This window comes from Pantherophis guttatus, chromosome 13 (assembly GCF_059756535.1).
Source record: "Pantherophis guttatus breed Tessera chromosome 13, ASM5975653v1, whole genome shotgun sequence".
Taxonomy (NCBI): Eukaryota; Metazoa; Chordata; class Lepidosauria; order Squamata; family Colubridae; genus Pantherophis; species Pantherophis guttatus.
Window position 1 is genome coordinate 23,316,350 of NC_142075.1, and position 21,317 is coordinate 23,337,666.

At 48.7% G+C, this 21,317-nt stretch overlaps 1 protein-coding gene across 12 annotated transcripts in view; it reads right to left on the minus strand.

Annotated features, from left to right (window-relative positions):
* The window catches only part of LINGO1 (leucine rich repeat and Ig domain containing 1), a 308,187-nt gene that overhangs the window by 43,234 nt on the left and 243,636 nt on the right, over positions 1–21,317 (minus strand). Inside the window, exon 1 of one of the 12 annotated variants that reach the window (XM_034409468.2) lies at positions 4,959–4,978. The exons of 9 other annotated variants lie outside the window; for them this stretch is intronic. Coding sequence is in view for 2 of the 3 variants with exons in the window: in XM_034409469.3 (XP_034265360.2) it covers positions 1,540–1,767 (228 nt within the window). In the remaining variant the exon portion in view is untranslated. Of the gene's footprint in view, positions 1–1,539; positions 1,781–2,594; positions 2,881–4,958; positions 4,979–21,317 lie in introns of those variants that run through there. 2 more of the 12 variants (XM_034409466.3, XM_034409469.3) reach the window with 2 other exon arrangements.

The window sequence follows — 21,317 nt, forward strand, 5'->3', positions numbered from 1 at the left end:
AGCAGAAATTTTGCTTCCATGCTTTAAAGCTCCCCAAACAGCAGAAGCCACTATGCCTTGATGCTCCACTCACACAAAGAGATGTTTCACTATGCGCATCAATGAACTGCCGTGGGGTTAAGGGGGCGTAGAATCAGGTACGGAAACTCTTATCACCACCTAGGTGTCTCTCTTTGAAGTCCCTGGCATTCACCATACAAAAAGAAATTTTGGGAGGGGGGAGGGAGGGGGTAAACGCGAAGACTCCGGTCCTTGTTCAACATCTTGGACAGCAGTGCCATTGCTTAAGTCAAGCATCTGATTGAAACCCAGGCTAAATCTCAACTCCTGATTTTCCCACCAGCCTCCCGTAGTTAGGAGGAACAACTGCTTGGAAACGGTCTGGACGTTGGTTGCCACACTGAAAAAGGTACCCCCCTTTCATTTCTCAAACGGTACCCCACTACTTCTGGGGGCCCACCTGGTGGTCTCCGGGAGGCCCATCCTATCCAGACCAAGCGGTACAGTTCTTAAGTCCCCCCCCCCCCCAAAGTCAATGACTCTCCATCTATTTGCCAAGAAAAAGCAGCATCTTTGAAATGTGACCTAGGGGCCTCCTGGAGAAGAGAGAAAGAGTCTCCCACTTTTTTTGGGGGGGGGGGAAGAGGAAAGAGACAGGAAGAAGGGGAGGTTGGATGGGAGATATTTGTGATGGGAAATAAGCTGGCAAAGCAGAAGGGTGGGAAATGAAGAGGACACAGCCAAGAAAACCCCCAAATTTGCTTTTCAGCTCTTGGAAACTGTCCACAATGCTGGTCTTAAAGCTGATCTCTCCCTCTTTCTCTCTCCCTCTCCCTCTCCCTCCCCCTGTCTCTCTCAGCTAAAGCCCACCCTGTGCTCCAAAAAAACGTGTCCAGACCCCCAACTCCCATTGACAATTCAGGTCTTTCCATCCAATAGCTTCTCTCCCTCCCTCCCTCCCTCCCTCCCTCCCTCCCTCCCTCCCTCTCTCTCTCTCTCTCTTACACACACACACACACACACACACACACACACACACACACACACGGAGGGGGGAGAGGGAGAGGGAGAGGGAGAGAGAGAGAGAGAGAAAGAAAGAGAGAAAATCAGGCAAGCCAAAGTGGATCAGGAGGACAGCCGGTGGCACAAATACAGCACACACACACACACATAGGCACCCTGGTTGTGTAAGAACAGAGGGAAAGGGGGGCACAGAGCCGCAAAGACACCCCCCTTGGAAGCCAGACAAAGCCCCCCTCTCCACTTGCGCCCCCCCCCAAGGATACCCCTCCCCAGGACCCAACCCTTGCCTGAGACACACACAGATCAAAGGCGTCTTCTCTTGCCTCTGGCACACGCAGGCTTCTTCCAAAGATTAGAAAAGGAGGGGAGGGGGTCCAGACAATAAGCACACACCCTTATCACCTTCACGGTGGGTGAAAACACAGGTGAATTGTCCCCTTCTCTCCCCCCCACCCCCCACCCGTCCCCGCTCAGAACAATCCACCCCACCGGCGTGCAACCATCCCCGGTACTCACAAACTTCGGAGCAAACGCGCTGCAGGCACCCAGCTCGAAAAAAGACACATTACAGCTCCGGTGGGGGGGCGAAACCGGCTCCTGATGGAGCGGGTGGGGGGCGGAAACGACACCTCTTTCCTCTGCCCCCCCCCAAAAGGCGTAGAGGACCAAATCTCTCCAGGAGGGGGAGGGGGTCGCGATGCCCCTCCTTCCCTCCCGGAGCCTAGCAGCTCTCCTCCGAAGCATCGCCTTCCCAACTGGGATTGGAGCAGCGCCCCCCCCGCCCCCCTCCCCCGCCTGCGAAATCCGGCTCAGAAAGGCAACCGTGCCCGGATGCCGAAGGAGGTATTTTCAAACCTCCCCTCTCTGCGCCTCCCCGCGGCCCCCCCCGCCCCCAATAAATCCCGAAGCCTGCAAACGAGCCCAGCATCCGAAGACTGTCGGGAGAAGGGTGGGGGGCAGGCGCGCATCAGGAGGGTTGCGCGATACCCCCCCCAAACCCCCCCCAAACCACACAAGCACCCCGAGAGAGCCGGAGCAGAGTTGCAACCCCCCCTCCCCTTCCCCCTTTCCCCCCTCCCGCCGGCGATTCCAAACCGAGCATCTCCGCGATGCCGAATCCGGAGTTGGAAAAGGCGCAGGGAATCCGGATCGGGGGTTGTGGTTGGTGGCGGCGGCGGGAGGGGAACGGTGGGGGGTAAAAAGAGGGGGAGGGCGGGGGGAGGGGGTCCGTCCGGGTCCGGGGTCTGCAAGCCAGGAAGGCGTCCCCCCTCCCCAATCTCCCCCCCCCTCCTCCCGCAATAGCAGCCTTCTCCCCCCCTCCCTCCCTCCCTGCCCAGAGACCCCAAATCGAGCATCTCCAAGAATCCGGGGTTGGGAAGGCGCAGGGAATCCGGGTCGGGGGATGGTGGCGGGAGGGGAACGGGGTGCAAAAAAAAAAAAAAAAAGGGGGGGGGTGTCCGCCTAGGGTCTGCAAGCCAGGAAGGTATCCCCCCCTCCCCCAACAGCAGCGGGACCCCCGCGGCCCACAGGAGCCCCCCCCCCCGCCCTGATCCGGAGGGAAGACGCCTTACCTGCATCTCTCATTCTCGCCGCCCGCCTCGCCCGGAACAGAAACGGCCAGGTGGGTCCCACCCGGCGCCGCCACCGTTCAGCGCAGCGGCGGTGGCAGCATCAGCATCAGCAGCATCAGCAGCATCAGCGGCGGCGGGGACGGCGACGGCGGCGGCTCCCCAACCTCCGCCCGCCCGTCCGCCCGCTCCGGCGAGCCAGCCTCCCTCCCTCCCTCCCGGGCGTTCCCGGCCTCGGGTCGAAGAAGCGCGCCGCCGCTGCCGCTGCCGCCCCTCTTGCCCGCCGGCTGGGCTTCTGGCTCCTGGGCGCGCCCCCTCCCCACCTCTGCGGGCCGGATCGGGCCCCCGCCCGGCTCCCCCCCCCCTCGGCCGGCTGCAGCAGCCAAGCCCGGCGCGCCTTCCTCTCTCTCCTCCTCCTCCTCCTCCCGAAGGACAGGTGGGGAGCCAGGCAGGCAGGCAGGGGCGGGAGCGCGCACGCGGGAGCGGCGGAGGGAGCGCGCGCCGAGGCGCGGATTTGGGGGCCGCGCAGAGGGGAAAAAAAAAAAAAGAAAGAAAAAAGAAAGGAAAAGAAAAGAGGGGAGACTCTGACCGGCGCCCGCCTCTCCTCCTTTCTGACTTGGGGAGGGGGAAAAAGAAAAGAGGATGCTAAGCGCCAAAGAATAACCAAGATGCAGCCGGGGAGTGGGGGGTGGGTGGGCTTCAAATGCCAAGAGGAAGAGGGTTGGGGGGAGAGGAAGAAGGAAGGAAGCGATGTTGGGGAGCTGGAAAGGAGGAACGAGGACGGGGGACCCCTGAATCTGGGGGATGGTCGCCTATTATGGTCTCTATTGAGACGGAGGCAAAAGTGGCAGAAGGAATAAACGGGGAGTGGGGGGGATGGAGAGGAAGGAATGGGAAGGGAGGGGCAGGTCAGGCAAGGAAAGGGAGGTGTGGAGCTTTTTTTTGCCCCCTTTGGCTTCTTCAGAGAGCTGGGGAGGGAGGGAAGGGGAAAGGAAAGGAAAGGAAAGGAAAGAAGGAAAGGAAGGAAGGAAGGAAGGGGAGAGAGAAAGGAAGAAAAGAAGGAAAAGAGGGAGAGAGAAGAGGGAAGGAAGGAAAAGGGGGAAGGAAGGAAGGAAGGAAGGAAGGAAGGAAGGAAGAGATGGAGAGAAAAGATGAAAGGAAGGACAAGGGATGAGAGAGGAAGGAAGGATGGAAGGATGGAATTTATCTTCACAAACAAACAAAAGAAAAGGCTTCTGGATTTTCATTGCCTGACATTCTACACCCAGGGTCTTCAAGAAAGGGAGGGGGAAGGTAATTTGTTGAGAAATGCTTCACTTATTCCCACCCACCCACTCAGAAAATAAGATTCTTAAACTGAACCATAAGGAACCTGGCTTTTTTGATGTCCCTTATGTTCTAAAAGAAGGAGGAGCCACCACTGTTGAATGACCACAGCTGCTAGGTCAGGTTGGGTCAGCTAAGGAGCCACATCTAGCTGATCTTGGTTGATTTGGAAAGCTAGACCTTGGTTGATCACAATCCTCCAGGACCAGGAAGTCAAAAGCATCCCTGAAAAGAGGCCTGGTCAATCTCTTCCATATCAGGCCAAGAAAACATCATGGAGCCAGCTCTGAAGACCTTGAAAGTTGAGCTGGACTCAACATGACATCACTTCATACCATGACCTAACTTGACCCCACATACCCAGGGCCTTGCACAACAGTTCACCAGACTGCAAAATCTGCCATGAATTGGCCAATGGGAGAGGGATACCACCAAGACAAGAAGAGGTTGGGGAGGACAGGATGGAAGTAGAAAGAAGAACATGGGCAGCTGATCTTCTACCCATGCGCGTGCCGGCCAGCTGTTTTTCGGGCCTTCTGGGCCCACCAGAAGTAGGTAAACAGGCTGTTTCCTGCCTCCGGAGGGCCTGAATGGGTGGGTGGGGAAGGCCCATTTTTCTTTCTCATCTGGCTCCAGATCCTCTCTATGCATCTGGGGAGGGTGAAAACAGCCTTCCCCACCCCCTCAAAGGCCCTCCGGAGGCCCAAAACAGCCTATTTCCCAACTTCCAGTTGGACAGGAAGTGACGTTTTTTGCTGTCCCCAGCCTCCAGAGACTCCTAGAGTGCCAGGAGCAGGGGGCAAGGGGGGTGGTCGTGTGCACATGCGCAGAGCGGGGCACATAGAATTATGGGTGTGGGCATGTGCACGTGCGAACCTCCCCCACCACCCACTCTTGGCACTCAATGGCAAAACGACGGTGGCAAGTCAAGGACTGCCTGTAACCCTCAGGCCTTGAAGAAACCGATCAACTATGGCTGTTTTCCTTCTGGTCTGAGCCAAGGAGAGAGAGCTTCCTTCCCAACGAAGTAAACTTACTTACCGGATTACTCAGAGTAAGAGGGAGGGCAGAGCAGAAGAGCTGAAAAAGCCCAAGGAAATGGACCTCAGGTTGCCAAGTGCATCAGCTGACGCTTCCTACCCTTGGAGAAAACATTTAAACTCCAATCTTCCCTTTACAAATGGTGCTCAGGTGAAGTCCTTGACACTGAGTTAAAAGCCTGGTCATTATGCAGCTGCTGATATTGCTCATATGACTTGATATCTGTTAATTGGTTGGGGTGATACTTCATTTGACTTCCGATCCGTTTTCAGACAGCTGCAGTTCAGCGAATGTCATCCGATATATTTATTTATGGGTTGTATTTTTAAACACCCCTGTAAATTGCCTCAGCGGGAGATGGCACCTGCCTTGATCTTGTTTGGCCCCAAAGGTAGGTGAGGGCTTGAGCCTGGAGTGGGGCGTCAACGGAAATCCCTTGGGGTTGTAAGAACAGGAAGTTGAAAAATATTTGGGGAGACCACAATGGGGAACGGCTTAGCACCATTGCCAAAACGACAATAGGGTGTCCATGAAGTCACATGGACTGTTGAGATTACTTCTTTCATAGACTGGGTTCTAAACCATCATCTGTTTCTAGAGGAAGTTGATGATGGGATCAGAATAATTAGATTATGGAATAACAGAATAACAGGAGAGTTGGCAATGGACCTTGGAGGTCTTCTTGTCCAATTGCCTGCTCAGGTAGGAAACCCCTATACCATTTCAGACAAATCTCTTCTTGAAAACCTCTACAACTTCTGGAACCAAGCTATTCCACCAATTAATTGTTCTCACTGTCAGGAAATTCCTCCTTATTTCTACATTGGTTCTCTCCTTGATTGGTTTCCATCCATTGCTTCTTGACCTGCCCTCAGGTGCATGTAGATTCTACAGGTTCTACAGATTAACAGAGTTGGAAGGGACCTTGTAGGTCATCTAGCAGAAGGCTCTACAGAATTTCTGACAAATGGCAGTCCAATCTCTTCTTGAAAGCCTCCAGGGATGAAGCTCCCACAACTTCCAAAGGCAACTTCTGTTCCATGGGTGGATTGTTCTCACTGTCAGAAAATTCCTCCTTATTTCTAGGTTGAATCTCTCCTTGTTCAGTTTCCGTCCATTATTCCTTGTCTGGCCTTCGGTTGCCTTGGAAAATAGCTTGACCCCCTTCCTCCTCTCTGTGGCAGCCCCTCAAATAGAAATAGAGAGGCAAACTTAGTAACACACGAGTTGGCTTAGTAGCAGCTTTCACTCCTTGGCTCTTTGACCCAACCTCCTCTGTTGCTTCTAGATATGTTAGGACAGTGATGGCTAACCTTTTTGCCTTCACATGCCAGGAGTGGGGGGGGGGATCGTGCACACGCATGCCCACACGCATAATTCTATGTGCCCTGCTCCCACACATGCATGCAACTCCTCGCTGCCCCGCTCCTGGCATGCAATGGCTCGGTGGGCCCTGTAGGCCCGTTTCTCTCTCTCCCCAAGCTCCACAGCCTTTTTAGGAGCTTGGGGAGGGCAAAAATGGCCTTACCCACCCCCTTGGAGGCCCTCTGGAGGCCGGAAACGGCCCATTTGACAACTTCCGGTGGGACTGGAAGGCCCGTTTTTTGCTCTTCCCCAGGCTCCAGAGCCTTTCTAAGAGCTTGGGGAGGATGAAAACGGCATTCCTCACCCTCCCGAGGCCCTCAATGGCCCATTTGCTGACTTCCGGTCTCACCAGAAGTTGGCAAATGGGCCGTTTCCAGCCTCCGGAGCAGCTCCTGGGTGGTGGTGGTGGGGAAGGCCGTTTTTGCCCTCTCCAAGCTCCTAAAAACGCTCTGGAGCCTGGGGAGAGAGAAAAATGGGCCTTCCCCACCAACCCCCGAGGTCCTCCGGAGGCAGGAGACACTGTTTTCCTACTTCCAGTGCGCCGAGAAGGCCTGAAAATCAGCTGGCCAGCACGCGCATGCACGCCGGAGCTGAGCTCGTGTGACCACCGATATGGCTACACGTGCCACCTGTGGCATGCGTGGCATAGGTTCGCCATCATGGTGTTAGGACAACCAACCCATGTTTGTCCCAAGACTTCTGGAAGATGCCAAGTGGGCAAAGATCGATTGAAATCTTTAGGAACTCTACTGCTTCTTGTAAACCCAAGAGATCTGTTCTCATGCCTTGCTTTATAAGTTAGGCTAGCCAGACACTGAATTTAGGGATCTCAGCAAACAGAGTCTCCTCCTGGCCACTGATGTTCACTTCTTCTTCTTCTTCTAACTTTCTTCCTGGTTCCAGGCTCGTCGACACACGAAGCCAAGATCAAAGCATACGGCGGACGATCTCTGAATTCCCCATATGGCTGAGACAAAAGGGGGGGAGGGAGAAATGAAAAGGGAGAGGGCTGTAGCTGATGCTCCTCGCAAAGAGAACATGCTATTCCCACCCTGTGCCGCCTGGTTGAAATGCAGACCAGGGCAGTCTGCTCCAAATGGTAATCAGTTTGTCTGCTTGCCATGTGGATTGTGTTCTGCTGGGGCCCAAGCCAACCAGAACGCAAAAGCTGGCTCGGTTTGCAAAGCAGGTGGCCGTGGACGAAAACTGCGAGACCTACAACGGGGTGGTGCGACGGGTGCGTGCGGCTCTGTCCTAGCTGATGAAGCTGTTGCAGATCGGCAGGTCAACCCTGTCCTGGGGTAATCTTTCTGTCCGTGTGCGTGTGTGAGTTTCAAGGCTGGTCGGAGCAAACTGGAATGGAAGCCAGGCAAGAGGGTGTGTATAACTAAGTCTAATCAAGGAGAGATCCAAGGTAGAAATAAGGAGAAATTCCCTGATGGTGAGAACAATTAACCAGTGGAACGACTTGCCACCAGACGTCGTGGGTGCTCCGACACTTGAGGTTTTTAAGAAGAGGTTGGACAACCATGAGTTTCCCGCAGGCCTGGGGCCGTTGCTCTCGCTCTTGTGATTTGGCGAGATCAGGCCATGAATGGCGTGAATGAATCTTTAATGTTTTTAATGTTTTTAAGTTTTCAATGTTTTTTTATAATTATTTTTTAAAATGTATTGTGAATCGCCCTGAGTCTTCGGAGAGGGGCAGCATATAAATTAAATTAAATTAAATTAAATTAAATTAAATTAAATTAAATTAAATTAAATTAAATTAAATTAAATAATTAAATTAAATTAAATTAAATTAAATTAAATTAAATTAAATTAAATTAAATTATTAAATTAAATTAAATTAGTTCGGGATTGTATAGGGCAATGATGGCAAACCTTTTTGGCACCGAGTTCCAAAAAGGGATCATGCGTGCTCGTCTGGGCTGCAACCCCGGAAGAGAAACTGCCCAGGATGCATGCGCGTGCCGAAAAATGAACTTCCGGTTTCAGCCAGCTACTCTTCCGGGTTTCTAGCGCGCAACGATCAGCTGGCCAGCACGCACGCTCACGCAGGAAATCAGAAGACCAGCTCTTCCAGTTTCCGGCACTGTCACACGCAAAAAGGCTAGGTGATTGTTGCACACGCATGCACACTGGAAACCTGGAAGAGGAAAGGGCGCTGCTGTGAGTGCCAGGCAACATGGCTCCGCCTGCCATGAGTGCCAGAGGTTCGCCATCATGGGTATAGAGTCTCCAGCTTGAGCAGGGGGTTGGACTAGAAGTCCTCCAAAGTTCCTTCTAACTCTGTTATTTTGCTATTCTGTCTTCCTCCCTCCCTCCCTTCTTTCTCTATCACTGGAGGTTTTCAAGAAGAGCCAACCCCTTGTCTGAAATGATCGTGATGGCAAACCTATGGCACATGTGCCACCTGTGGCATGTGGAGCCATATCGGTAGGCACGCAAGCGCTGCCCTAGCTCGGCTGATTTTTGGGCCTTCTGGGAACACCGGAAGTCGGAAAAGGGGCCATTTATGGCTTCCCGAGGGCCTCCGGGGCGATGGGGAAGGCTGTTTTTGCCCTCCCCAGGCTCCAAGAAAGCTTCTGGAGCCTGGGGAGGGCGAAAAACTGGCCTACTGTACCCACCGTACCATTGTGTGCCAAAAGGGGGGAGCGCAGGGGTGTCGCACGCACATGCTTGAGGGGGTGGGCTGGGCACACTAAATTATGGGTGTGGGCACGCATGGGTGCGACCGCCCAAGGCTCCCCCCGCTTTTGGCACATGACGGCAAAAAGTTTAGCCATCACTGATCTAGGGTCTCCTGCTTGAACAGAGGGTTGGACCTTGGAGGACCCTTCCAATTCCATTATTCTGTTATTCTGGAGGTGAGTAATGTTCCCACCGTTTTAGTCTTCGGGAAAGGTATCAAAACCTGGTTTTGCTGGTTGGCCTCGAGGCCTCGAGGGAGGCGCTCATCACTGGAGGTAGTTGATGAGGTAGGAAGACCTCATTCCCCCATTCTTACTTCTGGGTTTAATATCATTTTTAAAATTTCAACTCGTGCCGTTTCAATATTTCAATTCTATTTGTCTCTTTGCAAGCCGTAAGTCGCCCAGAGTCGCCTGATGGGGGAGATGGGAGGCATAAAAATGTAAACAAACAAACAAACATCCTGCTTTCCTCATCTGGTTCCTGACTGCCTTCCCGATATCAGTTGAAGTTTTTTTTTAAAAAAATAAGTTGAGCTTCTCTTTTCGACCATGATTTCAACCATCATGGAGGCGTCCATCTGTTTTTCTCAAAAAAAGCATGGAAGCGATTTGCTCTTTCATTTCTTGGGGAAGGGTTTTTGAGTTTCTTCATCCAACCTCATATCCACCTCCCTTGTGGATTTTTGGGTAGCCTCCTGGGGTGAAATCCAGCAGGTTCTGACAGGTTCTGGAGAACCGGTAGCGGAAATTTTGAGTAGTTTGGAGAACCGGCAAATACCACTTCTGGCTGGCCCCAGAGTGGGGTGGGAATGGAGATTTTGCAATATCCTTCCCCCAGGAGTTGGGTGGGAATGAAGATTTTGCAATATCCTTCCTCCTGGAGTGGGGAGGGAATGGAGATTTTGCAGTATCCTTCCCCTGCCATACCCACCAAGCCACGCCCACAGAACCGGTAGTAAAAAATTTGGATTTCACCACTGGTATAGAGTTTTCTGCTTGAGCAAGGGGTCTCCCAAAGGTGCTTTTTCAAAAACTTTTCTTCACTCAGAACTGAAGAAGCTGGTTGGATGGGAAGTGAAACCTCTTCAAGGAAAAAATTCCGGTTGCCTTTTGAAAAAGCATCTTTGGAACAACCATGACCTGGATGACAGAGTATCTCCATAGATATCTAATCCAACTCCACCCCCCTGCTCAATAGGACCCCCATACCATTTCAGACAAGCGATTGTCCAGTCTCTTCTTAAAAGCCTCTATAGATGGGACACCAACAACTTCTGGAAGGAAATCGTTCCACTGATTAATTGTTCTTATTGTCAGGAAATTTCTCATTTCTCGGTTGCTTCTGTCCTTGATTAGTTTCCATCCGTTGTTTCTTGTCTTGCCTTCTGATGCTTTGGAAAATTGGTTTCCCCCTCTGTTGGGAAGACTCCCTATTGCAAGAGGCATGGAGACGTGCTGAGAGTTGAAATCTAAGATCTGGAGAAAGCAAGCCACTTGACTTCATCCACCTTAGAACAATCCTTTCAAAATTTTGAAGAACCTAGGCTGGCTTTTGTGTTCTCAACCTGGGCTCAGAACATCAAATGATGCCCATTTAGAGATGCCTCATTTAGCCCATCATCTCAGCTTCCCAGAGATAGTTCAACCCACCAATAAAAAATTCAATTCATCGTGGTCATTTCCCAGCAGGACGTATTCAAGGCTGTCTCAAATTGGAACTTCACTACAACCGTAATGACTAATTATCATTGACAAATCTATCCAGTATGAATGTGTTTCTTCTCTTCTTCTTCTTTTTTTTTTTCACATCTATTTTCTTGGAACTTGATGTACCTCAACATAAGGGCTATTCTCAGTTCCATGGCTACATAATTGATTCCAAGATTTGAAGCTGCTGGATCATTTTCTTGCTAGCTAATCTCTCCATGATCCCTGGTTGCCAATAGACTCCAGTCGTCAATGAGCAAACAATGTCAAGATGTTCTAAAGTGAGGCCTCCTACCATGCTGTCTTCTAGACAACTGCTAAAATGACAACCCAGAGCCTATTTCCTTGCCTGTGACCCATTGTGATTTCTGAGATAGTAAGAGGACTCACATTTTAGGCACAACCTATTAGATTCGATACCCAGGAAATTCTAGGTAGATCTGAAAGTTCTAGTGATGATTGGCAGAGAAGAAGATGGACTGATGACTCGAGCCCCCATATGGCAACTTCCTATGGATCTGATAACCATCACAGAACTGTAGGGAATCTCAATATGGGTTCAGATCACCTCATTGCACCTTGCACATCATGGACATGTGAAACTGAAAGTGATGGTGGTCAGATGTTCTTGGAATGGCCTTCTAGAACCCCAAGAAATGACGGTCTTTGCAAAGTGGGGTCAGAAAGGTGAAAGATGGCAGATGCAATGGGATGAGCACTGCAATACAGTTACCATCTTGACTTTTTTCCCCTTATCCTGTGGGTGGGGATGCTCCTTTGGGGTGTTGTGACCTGCTGGAGGCCAGTGGACCTGGCAGCAGAGTCAGACAGTGAGGAGGTTGGGGAGGAACTTGGGCCAGTCCTGGAGGCTGGGGAAAGCTCAGACGAGGGCTCTGCATCAGAGGCAGAGAGGTGGCCAAGGCCATCTGATAGTTATGTGCAGCCTCTGAAGTCTGACAGCAGCAAGGCAGAAGAACAGCGGGAGCCTGTTCCCAGTGTGCACATGCGGAGAGCTGCCAGATGACAAGAACAATTAAGAAAACAGGGTCGACTTGAGAGTAAGGCTTGGAGATGACTGGCCCCTCCCATAAGATATAGAAGAAGAGCAAATGGGCCGTGAACTTTTGCAGGAAGCAATTAGTTCATCTGGCCAATTCAAGATTTGAACATTCTGTTTGTGCCTCTGTGCCAAGTTTGGCCTTGCCCTGCGTCTGGCAATTAGTTCTCTGGCAGCATTCCATGGGAGATAAGGTGGGTGTTGATAACCTTCCTCTGAAAGACTGTTGATCAAGCCTTGTGGACTGTAAATGAAAGTAATTTACAGTCGTATAAATAAAAGCGGTTTTGCAGGACTAAGATTATGCTTTATACTTTCGAAGGAAGCCTAGGCCAGAACACGGGGAACTCTATCGGCCAACAATTTGGTTGGCACCAAACTGCGGGAAACATAGATGATAGGAGGGGTTGCATTTCTGTGTTGGTCAGAATACCTCGAGTGTCATTACTATGACCATCGATATTCTTTTGCTGGGGGTGGGGAGAACATGTGAATGAAAGTCTCAGAGCAAGGGTACAGGAGGAAAAAAAAATGAGGATGAACACCAAACCCTCCGTTCAGTGTGGATGTGACAGTCGGCATCCCAAGGAATGAAGCTTGGATCGGCAGCCGTATCACCGAGCTGAAAGTTTTGAGTCAATCCCTCCATTGGGTTTTGTGTCAATTGTTCAATAGATCAGCTCTGGGCAGCCGTCCACCATGGGCTCATCTTGGTCTTTTTCCAGACAGATTGTTGGCAGTTGAAAATCATTAATACTTCAGAGAAGAGGAGGAAGAGCTGGGGATTTGATCAAGATAACGAAAAGGGCGTTTTTTGGAGGGAGGAGGGGCGGGTGCCGCCGAGGGAAGCAAAATGCCAGAGCATCTGTGTGTATTTGTCATTTGGAAACATGTTGGAGAGTGGGAGGGGAGAAAAAGGGGGGAAGGAAAAGGAATCGAAGACAGGAGGGGTTGAAACGAGGAGGGGGCGTGTTGGGGAGCAGAGCATTTGGAAGCGAAGGAGGGGAGAATGGCTATTCTGGGATGTCTCAAAAGGCACGGGGTCAACTCACTTGCGCTGAACAGATTTTTTTTTTTTTTTTTTGCACCCACGATGAAAAAAAAAAAAGATTAAAAAAAACCCAACAACGAAAGAAGAAGACACCAGAATTAAAGCCCTCGGAACGAATGGAGAAAAAAAACGTAATTGAAAGAGAAACCACTCTCCACTCCTCCCTCCAAGGCCTTCAGCAGATTTTTCTAGTTGGGCTGGGATCAGGGGTGTGCAGATCGTCGATTATGACATCCGGGCGGGTGGGCGGAGCCTCCTGCCACTTTTACTACCGGTTCTAAAGAACCGGACAGAACCGGGAGCAACCCATCACTGGTTGGAATCTGTTGCGTGGAATTGGGATCCAAGAAATCGGAGAGAGATGATGCCCCTGTTTTGGGTGCAAGAAATGTCAGGATTCACACACAGCGGAAGCTTTGAAAGCAGGTCAGAACGGGCAGTATGGAAGTTGATGGATCCCTGGCTTGATTCTTTTACCTATCAATACACATGGCTAGGCTGACAAGCAACCTCGCTGGGTCCCTCTTTCTCCCAAAGCCAGGAAGCATCCTAAGGGAAGACAACCCTAAGGGAAGACACCCCTAGAGCAGGCGTGTCAAACTCAATTTCACTGAGGGCCACATCAGGGTTGTGTTTGACCTCAGGAGGCCAGGCAGGCGAACCGGTAGTTGTGACTGTGCCTCATTTGGATTATGCTGAGATGGCTGGCTCAACAGCCAGGCTGATTGCTGAGCTCTTGGCATGAGATGTCAACGAGGTGAGGCCTGGCTCACATCGCGTGGGAAAAGGCCCTGGAGGAAACCAAGCTCGGGAGACGTGAGGTTAAGACACCTGCGCCTTGTCTTGCTGCGCCGCTCGCTTGCTCGGCAGGTGAGTGTCAACATTAGCAGCAGCAGCAGCTAGCTTTCGCTGAGTGAGTCAGGAGGGATGGCCGTCAGCATCTTCTTACGAGGAAAGCTCTCCTCCTTTTTTTTTTTTTTTAGGCAAACATTTTCTGTAGAGAAATGGACTTGGCAAACTAGCGTGTTCCTTCTTATCCGTTCCCTCTGGTGCATTGCCTTTCCAGCAGCTGTCTTGACTCATCTCTTCTCTTTGGGCAAAGTTGCTGATGGTGTTATCTCCTCTGGCTTTGTGGTCCAGGCTGTTAATGATCCTGACTTGTCCAGCAATCCGTAGCTACTGAAGGTTGATGATGAAGGGCTGTCTTTTCCCAGTCCTATCTACTCAATTCGCCAGAATGGAGAAGCAGGGAATGTTATGGGTCAACTCTCTTAAGGAGGTCCATCCAGTGGCTTCTCCACGGTGGCTCCCTCCCTGTGGAGCATCGTCCTAGCAGAGATAGGATTGGCCCCAAACCTTGTTATGCATTTGAAAGGACCTGAAGACATGTTTTTGCCCCCAGTTGGGGTCTAGGATTCCAGGGTGGTAAGGGGCCCATCAAGTGGTTGGAGGGAGGAAGAGAGAGAGAGATAGAAAGAGAGGTTGATGATGGAGAGAGAGAGATATGAATGAATGGAAGGATTGGATGGATGATAGATAAATAGATTATAGAGAGAGATCAGAGATATAGATGATAGCTAGGTAGTTCCATTGCTAGATAGCTCTATCTAGCTAGGTAGCTAGGTAGCTAGGTAACTAGCTGGATGGATGGGCAGATGGCAGACAGACAGATAGGAGACAGAGAAATAGAGATATGATGGAGAAAGACAGATGGACAGATAGATGGATAGATAGATGGATGATAGCTAGCTACATAGCTAGATAGAGCTATCTAGCTATTTAGCTATCTAGTTATCTAGCTAGGTAACTAGGTAGCCAGATGGATGGATGGATGGATGGATGGATGGATGGATGGATGGATGAACAGATGGATGGATGGACAGCCATCCATCCAGCCAAATAGATAGGAGAGAAAGAGAGATATGATGGAGATAGGTAGAGAGATAGATAGAGATAGAGATATTTGTATTCTTCTAGGATGCCCAGTGGCTGCCTCCTCAAAGAAACCAGCCCTGCCTTTGTAAAGCTCCATTTTGCTCTCCTAGATTTAGTGACCAGCCCTCCCCCAGTACTCCTGGCATCTCTGTTCTCCCCCCTTCCTCAACACACATACATCAAAATCCTGCTGAGCTTTGAAAAGGGGCTCCGCTGGCAAGAGATGGAGAGGTTTTTAATTACTCTCATTATTGCTCAGTAATCCTTTCTTCTTTCCCATTTTCACACATTTCTTCTAACAAGCTGAACTAAAGAGAAATTTCAGGGGGAGGGGAGTGGAAATGATCAAGTCTGAGGGGAAAAATGCTTTTCGTTGCTTTGATGAGGCACTAGCAGAAGCTCTTGGATCACTCTTGGTTCAGCTTGAAGATGGGTTGACTTCAACTCCCAGAATTCCCCAGCCATTATTGGAATTCTGGGAGTTGTAGTCCACCCATCTTCCAGTTGGCAAGGTTGAAAAACACTGCTTTGGATTTTAAGCTTTGCCCAAGGTGTCTCTGAGATTTTTCCCCTTCATGGTCCTTTGAGTTGTCCCTCATTTTGAGAACATCCCCAAAATCTGCAACCACCTTTCAAAGTCTTCTAGGCCCTCTTTGCTCATCCCCACAGCCTCTTTGGATTCCCCCAGAAGAGGCTAACAACAGACATGGTTTTCTCCTTTTTGCAAACGATGAGTAACTCATTGCTTGGCCCCCCAAAACATTGCTCATCATCGACACCCTTTCCAACTCTCTCTGGGCTAGCATTCCAACGTCTTCGCAGAGATGCACTTGAGAATGATTCACCGTCGCCAGAGACAAGATTGTGGAAGGGGTGGCAAGTCCACCCACTCTTCCGTTGAATAGTGGCCACGGGGAATAAAATTCCAAATGTGTGAAAATGCTACCCACTGCCTGGGGTGGCAACGGATAAAGTCAATGTCCATTTAAGGCTGTGTGTTGAATTAGAGAAATGCCACCTTTGTATTACTCAAGAAGAGAGCAGAGTAAGTGTGGCTTGTAGATAACATGAAACAATAGAGATAGTCGTTGACTTACAACCACAATTGGACCATACTTTCGGTTGCCAATTCTGTGCCCAATTTTACAATCTTTTTTGGGCCACAGTTGTTAAGCAAAGCACTGCAGTTGTTAAATGAATCCTGCAGTCTTGCCATCAAGCAATACCTGGATTAGGGTATTGTTGACTTCTTGATTAAAGGCTACTATTAATCTTGGTGTTAATCTCTGTTTATGTGGGTGTTGATTGCCAGTGAGGAGATATTCTGGTCTTTTTGTTACCTTTTTGGCTTTTTGATTGTCTCTTTTGAATGATTCCTAATCAATGAACTACCAACTCAGACAAACAAGCTAACAGTAAACAACAGCCTGATCAAGGAACTCCCACAAACACCAACATTTGTATATAAACAGAGAGCAAACCCACTCTTTTCCAGCACTGATGATGTTATCTAGTTGAGTAATGAAACATCTGCAAGAAAACAACGAAACTCAGAGAGCACCAAGGATCCTACAGAAAGATCCTACCCAGATAAGCATGGATTAACACCAGACAATCAAGCAAGCGAAAAAAAAAGAAAAAAAAAATATACTGTTGAAGCAATTGTATATAAACAGAGAATCCTTCTAGCACTGATGATGTTACCTAGTTGAGTAACGAAATATCTGCAAGAAAACAACCAAGCTCAGAGAGCACCAAGGCCCTCACAATCCTCTTCTTACTTCTCCTCCTCCTCAGCCTTCACTCCGTAAAGCATTGAAAATGTCACCTTGTTGGGTCATGAAACATTTGCAAGAAAACCAAGTTCAGACAGCACCAAGGACTCCACAGAAAGAGAAACCCAGATAAGCGTGGATTAACACCAGACAAACAAACAAGCAGAAAACAATCAAGAAACTAGCAAGAAAAGTAAGGGAAAGTTAAGAGCTTATAGTTAGTTTGTTTATGTTAGATTATGTTTGTTAAATGCAATACCCTGTATTTTGCTCTGGGAAGTTGGCGGGGGGGAGGGGAGGGAGAAGGGAATGGGTGGGGGGAGAGGGGGGGAATTTGTTTGTAAAACTTTTTAAAACTTTTCAATAAAAAAAAAAAGAAATTAGCAAGAAAAAAAATTGCCACATTCTCACCAATTCTGCCAAGACAAGCAATTGTATATAAACAGAGACCAAACCCCACTCCTTTATAGCAATGATGATGTTCCCTAGTTGGGTCATGAAACGTCTGCAAGAAAATCACCAAGCTCAGAGAGCAACAAGGACCCCACAGACCAGGAACTCCTGCTTTAGAACTCCTGATCATCCTGATTTTTGCACACGTCTTTCTTTTGAGCCATGGTGACACAGTGGTTAGAGAGCAGTACTGCAGGCTAACTTCTGCTGCCTGCTGGCTGCCTGCAATTTGGCGGTTCGAATCTCACCAGGCAGGCTCAAGGTTGATTCAGCCTTCCATCCTTCCAAGGTGGGTAAAATGAGGACCCAGAATTGTTGGGGGGCAAGAGGCTGACTCTGTAATCCGCTTAGAGAGGGCTGTAAAGCGGTATATAAGTGCTATTGCTATTTTAATGCCCCTCAATAATGTTCTTTAGAGGATCTGAATGTCAGCGCCAATCCATCAATCCCTACCCTCTCTTCCTTCCCCCTCCAAGTTTGCGAGTGACAAGTACTCTTCCGAGAAGGATTAAAAGCAGAGAGTAAGAACCATATAAAACTGCTGGTAATTATGTGCAAAAGGGCCTTCCATAATTTATAAAGGTAGAGAATATAAACATTTCCGTGCCTGATTCATATTAATTCATTTTGGAGGGTTAATATCCACATCGTGCCCTTCATTGACGGGAGCACACCGCCTTCCATCAATAATTGAATATATAAAAGAGAAGGGAAGGTTTCTTGTAAATATCTTGTTAGCAAAACGCTAACAAAAGGGAAGTTGGTTAGCTCTGTTAGTTTTCACCTCTCGCTCCTCACCCTAAACAAAGAGACGGAATAGCCTGCGGTGAAAACTTGCGTCTGGCAGAAAAATCTCCATTTTTCTCTATTATTCTTTGATATAAATATAGATAACACATTATTCAAAGGTTTTCCAAAGATAACGTGAACCTGTTTCTGGTTTCAAACATATTATTGCACCAAGTTTTCCTTAGTCAGTGTACAATGAGGACTAGAAACCTGCATATGAGCTGGAGTCCTGAAATCACATGACATAAATTCCATCCAGTGCCTAAGTCTGAATGACCATGGGGATTCTTAAGACTACTAAAAAAAACAAAAACAAACAAACAAACAAACTGGTGTTCCTATTTCTGGTTCCAAATATGCTATTACACCGAGTTTTCCTTGGCAGTGTACAATATGGACTAGAAACCTGTATTTGAGCTGGAGTCCTGAAACCATGTGATATAAACTCCATCCAGTCTTTAAGTCTTAAAGATCGTGGGGATTCCTAGACCACCGAAAAAAGCTGGTGACAATGTGTTTCTGTTTCGGTGTTGTGGCTATCAGTCGCCGGTCCCTCCAGCAGCTGAATCAGAGGAGGAGGAGGAGGAGGTGTGGGAGTCGGGGTCAGCATCAAGGCAACCTGAGAGCTCCAAGGGGGAAGAGGGAATGGAGATGTCAGAGAGACAGAGGAGGAGCCTGGGCCATCCGTCAGCCCTAGATGGAGAGTCAACAGCCCCCAGGTCTGGAGGTGGCTGATGAGGAAGAGGAGGAACAGCTGGGTCCAGTGCCTGATGCGTGGATGTGCAGAAGGCAGAGGAGAGGAGAGCAGTGGAAATCTATGGGCCGGTCCTTGGGACGGAAGAGCCACCACTGCTAGCAAAGCACCACGTTAGCTCTGGGATAAAAGGCAGGGGCCAGAGATGAATAGATGTTGCAGACATTTATTCATCTCCCTGACGGACAGACTTGTTAGCCTGCTGTAAGAGAGAAACCTTTTGCCGGGCTGACTGGCGCTCCTAATAAAGGAATCATTGATTTAACTACAGAGCGTTTGTCGTATTTGGGGAGCTGGGTCAGAACATTCTGGTTCCAAAAATGCGATTATATCAAATTTTCCTTGGTCAGTGTACAATAAGGACTAGAAACCTGCACCTGAGCTTTGAAATCACATGCTATAGCCACCATTCAGTACCTAGGTTTGAATGACTGTGAGGATTCCTAAGCCGGAAAACCCAGGCAGGGCTGCTCAAAGGATTTGAGATTCAACAGCTCCACTGTCTATTAGAATAAATCTCCTTCTGGGCCATCTCTCCTATAGCAGCTGGCAGGAAATAAAGCTGTCATTGGACTGTGTTTATACTTTCATTGAGTTATTTGAGAAAACAGACCGAGGGAATCGCCGGCACTTTGGACCATTTGCCTGAGACCCTCCGTGGACAGACCGCTGTCTCCTGCAGTCAATTTGTCCTCTTGTGTTTGCTTAAATAATTCAGCACCAAAGTAAATATTCCTCCACTGAGCATTTATTTCCAAACTGAAAAATTGTTGGTATCCAAGTTAGGCACTTGGTGCTAGGCAAAGGCCCTGGGAGGACATAATAGAATAGAATAGAATAGAATAGAATAGAATAGAATAGAATAGAATAGAATAGAATAGAATAGAATAGAATAGAATAGAATAGAATAACAGAGTTGGAAGGGACCTTGGAGGTTTTCTAGTCCAACCCCCTGCTTAGGCAGGAAACCCTACAGACAAATGGCTGTCCAATCTCTTCTTGAAACTCTCCAGTGTCAGAGCATACACAACTTCTGGAAGCAAGTTTTTCCACTGATTCATTGTTCTAACTGTCAGGAATTTCCTCCTTAGTTCTAAGTTGCTTCTCTCCTTGATGAGTTTCCACCCGTTGCTTCTTGTCCTGCCCTGAGGTGCTTTGGAGAATAGCTTGACTCCCTCTTCTTTGGGGCAGCCCCTGAGATATTGGAACACTGCTATCATGTCTCCCCTAGTCCTTCTTTTCATCAAACTAGACATACCCAGTTCCTGCAACCGTTCTTCATATGTTTGAGCCTCCAATCCCTTAATCCTCTTTGTTGCTCTTCTCTGCACTCTTTCTAGAGTCTCCACATCTTTTTTACATCGTGGCGACCAAAACTGGATGCCGTATTCCAAGTGTGGCCTTATGAAGGCATTATAAAGTGGTGTTAACACTTCGTGTGATCTTGGTTCTATCCCTCTCTTTATGCAGCCTAGGACTGTGTTGGCTTTTTTGGCAGCTGCTGGACACTGCTGTCTTATATTTAAATGGTTGTCCACTAGGACTCCAAGATCCCTCTCACGGTTACTACTCTTGAGCGAGGTACCACATATACTGTCCCTGTGCATTTTGGTTTTCTGGCCTAAATGTAGAACCTTACTTTTTTCACTGTTGAATTTCGTTTTGTTAGATAGCTCCCAATGTTCAAGTCTGTTCCACAATCTGGTTGCGTGGCCAATGAACAAGGAGGGGAAGAAAGCACGGCTGTGCTTGGTAAGTCTTCCTTGGTTGGAGACAAATGGAGAAGGTTGGCATCTGACGGCCATCGGAAGTCTGCAGAAAAGACCATGTTTTGCAAGAAGAACATGGAAGGTCCAATCCTCCAATCCTTGTGCCTTTCAAGGTGGGCTTTATTCCACTGGTGGGATCTTGGAGGTCACCATGAACAGCTGAGCCAACTTTGGAGAGCCAATATAGGGAAGGAACACTGAAAAGGAGCATGTCCCTCAGTCAATTTAAGGGATCTAGTTTAAAACAGGCACAATCTGGATAGTCTTTCATTTATGGAGTCTTTGGTGCCCTCTGAGCTTGGAGATTTTCTTACAAATGTTTCATGACCTAACTAGTACCTGATAATTACCATTCTTACCAGAGCACCATCAACACTCTAAAAATGCTGATGATGTTACGTAGTTGGGTCAGAAAACAACCAAGCTCAGAGGCCACCAAGGACCCCTCATTTCAACCTGAACTACGAATCTTATCCTTTATCAGATAAAGGTCAACCTATAAGAAGGACATCAACTTCTAGAGAAGTATCTGCTGACCTGATTATCCCCATGAGTGCCCAGCAACGGGTACATCAACAAAGTTTTGATGTATCCCCGTTAGCTTGTCCATATTTTGGGCTGGGCAATCAAGTTGCATGACCGAGTTTAGCTTAGTGTGTTGTGTGAACGCAACCATTATGATTTGCAAATCATGGTTTATGGAGCCTAGGCGTTCCGTAAACTAGGAACCTAACCTGTGTGTGGAAGTGTTTAATAAATTATGGCTCACTAAATGTGTCAGTTAGCATGACTTCAGAAATTCTTAAGGATCTCAGTGAGAGATTGTAAGCTTTTATTGATTGTTGACATGTATGACGGGAGCTGAATTAAGATGGAGTATTTTTCCAGAACATATGAGAATCAATTTAGCGTAGGGGTTAAACGCATCAGGCTAGAAGCCAGGCGACTGTGAGTTCTAGTTCTGCCTTAGATATGAAAGCTGGCTGGGTGACTTTGGGCCAATCAACA